General features: G+C 43.3%; 1 protein-coding gene across 1 annotated transcript; it reads right to left on the bottom strand.

Annotated features, from left to right (window-relative positions):
- Positions 1-3,010: 3,010 nt before the first annotated feature.
- Positions 3,011-3,403, bottom strand: LOC108782256 (uncharacterized). Its single transcript, XM_018550474.1, has one exon. The coding sequence runs from the start codon at positions 3,401-3,403 to the stop codon at positions 3,011-3,013; it is 393 nt and encodes a 130-aa protein (XP_018405976.1).
- Positions 3,404-3,738: the final 335 nt, after the last annotated feature.

The raw sequence follows: 3,738 nt of genomic DNA, 5'->3' as shown, positions 1-3,738 counted from the left end.
GCTGAGCCACCAATCGTTCACCCTGTGCCTCAGGAGCTAGAGCTCTATTAGAAACGTCACGCGTGAACAATCAGCCGCCGAGTCTTGAATGGTAGTGGGGACAGAGTAGGCGTCGCCTCAGAAATCGGCCAGAAATGTGCAACTAATTCAGAGAGCACTGATTTATTTAAAAGATAACATAATCTTCTTTCTTCAATCTGATTGTTATCTCAACTTATAAAATAAACAAATTGGAACATTTTAGAAACATAATTTGAAGAAAAAAGATTATGTAATACAAAATAGAGAGAACAAATTAAAATTAATTAATAGAGATTATAAAACTTACCTGATACGATGAAGAGAAATACTTATAATTCAATGAGCCAGAAGCATGCATGGTGACTTCACTACTAGGTCAACAATCACGTCAGATAGTTGCGTTAAATCGAGAAAATCCTGCGTACGAAAGAACAAAAGAAACAAAAAGTAAATAATAAATTGAGATAACCAGATAAATATTTTGGCTCATTGAATTAATCAGATAAGTTTCAAAATCTCTATTAATGTACAAAATATATTATTCAAGCTAGCGATACATATACACAAGTATCGTGCGCATTCGCATACATTTTGATACATCTGCACAATGTATACTAGCACTTACAGATTACTCGAGTACAGAGAGAATGTATATACAAGACCAGCGATCTAGCAACAGAACAATTACTACAACTATATACACAGATTTTTACTACCAAACAGCCGGTCGCATTAAGTTCACCTTTACGGGTCTTTGGAGAAGATTCGATGAAACGGAATGATCCATCTTCGTCGGGTTCCGTAATACAAAATAATAATACGTTCTATACAAAGTGTTGACAAAAATGCATTCAGCATTTATATAGAGATAGTACACAAATATTGAGGGAAAAGCCTTAATAAACATAGATCAAAAATGGAACCTTTTCTGTGATATAAATAATTTTGTATGTTAGTATTATGATTGACTAGTTGGCTCCTACGATGTCGCATACGATGTAAAAAGGAAGAAATTAAGATAAATAGCACCTGATAGCCTATTTAGGAAAATTACAGGTCCAATAAGGTAATCTCTTGTATTGTCCATCCAATACAATTGTTGATGTCAATTTACTGATTGCTAGTAAAATATTAACGTATAAAATTGTTTATATCTGAAAAACAATTAAATTTTTATCTATAAGACTTTCTTACTTACAAGGAGATGGCACGAATTGCGAAATACCATTTGGAATATAACCTATACCATTCGAAAGGTGGGGTCGAGAGTGTAAAAAGTGTAAAAGGATTTGGGTGCATGGGTCCTTGTTTAAGAGAAATTTGCATGTAAAGTTGCGCAATCGGTTGTTGCGCTGTAAGTACTGTGAATAAGTAGGGATAAAGCAAGAAGTGCGGTGGCCGAGAGGCCTGAGGCGCACGGTACTACTTTTACATCTGACCAAGAGAGTTCGAGACTACGCAGTATTAATTTTTTTTTCATCAGAAAACGTCATTTTATATATTTATGTACGTTTATTTATTTATAAAATTCGAACACTCAATTTCTCTCATCCGAGTCATACCCTGTCCATCCGTGTAGGTTAGGAAGCGTTCCGAAAGATATGCTCTCAGGATCCTTCGTATATATACCGGCACCCTAATGTTTTTAAGGGCCCTTCCAATTCCTTCCCACGGGAGGGAGTTGTAGGCGTTCGATATATCAATCGAAACACCAACAACCACCCCTCCCGTGGATTCAATATACTCCTCTACAAACTTCCTAACTTGCAGAATAGCATCAATCGTGCTGCGTCCCTTCCGAAATCCATATTGGACAGAGTTAAGTCTCGAGCCACCGAACGGAAGGTCCATGCATTTATTAAGTCTGGCCACAATTATCCGCTCGAAAATTTTTGCCTCCTCATCAATGAGGCAAATGGGCCTATAACCAGACGGATCGTCAGCTGGTTTAGATTCCTTCCGAAGCAAGACCAGTTTGGATCGCTTCCAGGCCCTCGGAAATGTGCCGGTCTTGAGGCACAATGACATCAGCTCCTGCAAGTGCGCGCACATCGAAGCCATCGCACAGGCCCAGGCCTGGTTCGGAATACCCGAGGGGCCCGGCGCCGCGTTCTTTTGGCGCATTCTCCTAACCGCTGATTTGACCTCGTCAACGGAAACGTCGAGCTCGGGCGTCCAACGTGCGCTTCCTGTCAGCGGTAGATCCTTGTCTTCAATCCAAACTGCGTCCTCGTTGATTGGAGGTGGGAAAAGAGTATCCAGAACTCTGCTCAAAAATTCCGGCTCCAGAGATTCATTGTACGGGACGGTAAAACATCTCAGTTTGCCTAGTACCAATCGATACGCGGTGCCCCATGGATCCTCGTTTAAGGACTTGATTAGGTCCTTCCAAGATCTCTCCTTAGCCCGGTTTATCTCCAATCGCAGATCTTTCCTTGCATCTCTGTATGCAGCAACCTTAGTATCGATGATCGACTGTGGCATTCCTCCTTCTCGCTTTCTTAATTGCACGGCGAGCTCTCATGGCTTCAAACCTCAAATCCGCAATGGTCTGACTCCACCAGTGAACCGCATTTCTGGGCCTGTACTTAGCACGTGGCATAGAAGCGTCACAGGCTTCGATCATCCTGCTCTGGATCTCTTCTGCTTCTTCGTTCAGATCCACCAGAATACGATCCTCCTCGAGCATAGTTCGCTTAGGCCATGTTCGAGTCAGGAGCGAAGATTCAAGAGAATCCGTGTCCAATCTCTTGGCAACCCAGCGTAGTTCCTTGATCGCTAGTCGTCTCTCTTGTGCCTCATCGAAGCCAATTTGCATCCTTATCAGCCTGTGGTCCGACAGAATTTCTTCGGGAAGAACGGTCCAATGAGAAGCGCGATCGCGAAGGCACTGATTGATCCAAGTTGTGTCGACCATGGAACCACCGGCGGCCCTCACACACGTGTATTCGTTGCTCACGTTCATACAGATCAGGCCCAGGGCCAATGCCTAGTCTAGAAGAAGCCTTCCTCTAGGATTGGACATCCTATCCCCCCAATGGGTGGATCTGGCATTAAAGTCGCCAGCTACTATGATTGGATGGTTGGATAGGGTCTGGAGGTGATTGCCCAGATCATCCAACAATTCCTCAAACTCATTGAGCGGAGGAGTCGGCAAAAAGTAAACGCTCGTGACATAGATCTTGCCCCATTTCACAGTAACATAGCCTTTCCCTGCGGCTATTTTCACAAAGGAGAGTGGAGACTTACTCCTTTTCGATATAATAGCCGCATCTTCATTATGATCACTAGCCCAATAGGGGTGATCCTGGATCCTGTTCGGTACGGAGATGATGGCCAGGCCAGCGTTGTGAGAAATCATGGCCTGAGACAAAAGGTCCATAGCATTCCGTGATCTATTGAGATTAGCTTGAAGAACGTAATTAGCCATTGGTAACTTCAGCAGTGTCTTCTTTCGGTGGTTCCGACCAGGGAATTGTCTCCGGTTCAAAATCATCTGCCCAATTTAAGGGCACCGTATCGTGCTCCTCCTCTATAGAGGGTTCAGTTCCAGCTAATGAAGAGGAGGCAATTGGCGCCTTGTTAGTCAGAGAGGACGTTTGTGCAATCAAAGTCTCAAGCATCTCCACCTTCATGGCGGTGCACGCTTCCTTGTCCGAGATTGGAATCATCATGTTGTCCCCCTGAAGAGCCGGTTTAGTGGGCTTCAATGTCCTA

The sequence above is a fragment of the Cyphomyrmex costatus genome, unplaced genomic scaffold (genome assembly GCF_001594065.2).
Source record: "Cyphomyrmex costatus isolate MS0001 unplaced genomic scaffold, Ccosl1.0 scaffold990, whole genome shotgun sequence".
NCBI lineage: Eukaryota > Metazoa > Arthropoda > Insecta > Hymenoptera > Formicidae > Cyphomyrmex > Cyphomyrmex costatus.
Note: the sequence above shows the minus strand (reverse complement) of the source record. Positions and strands in the feature narration are given on the sequence as shown.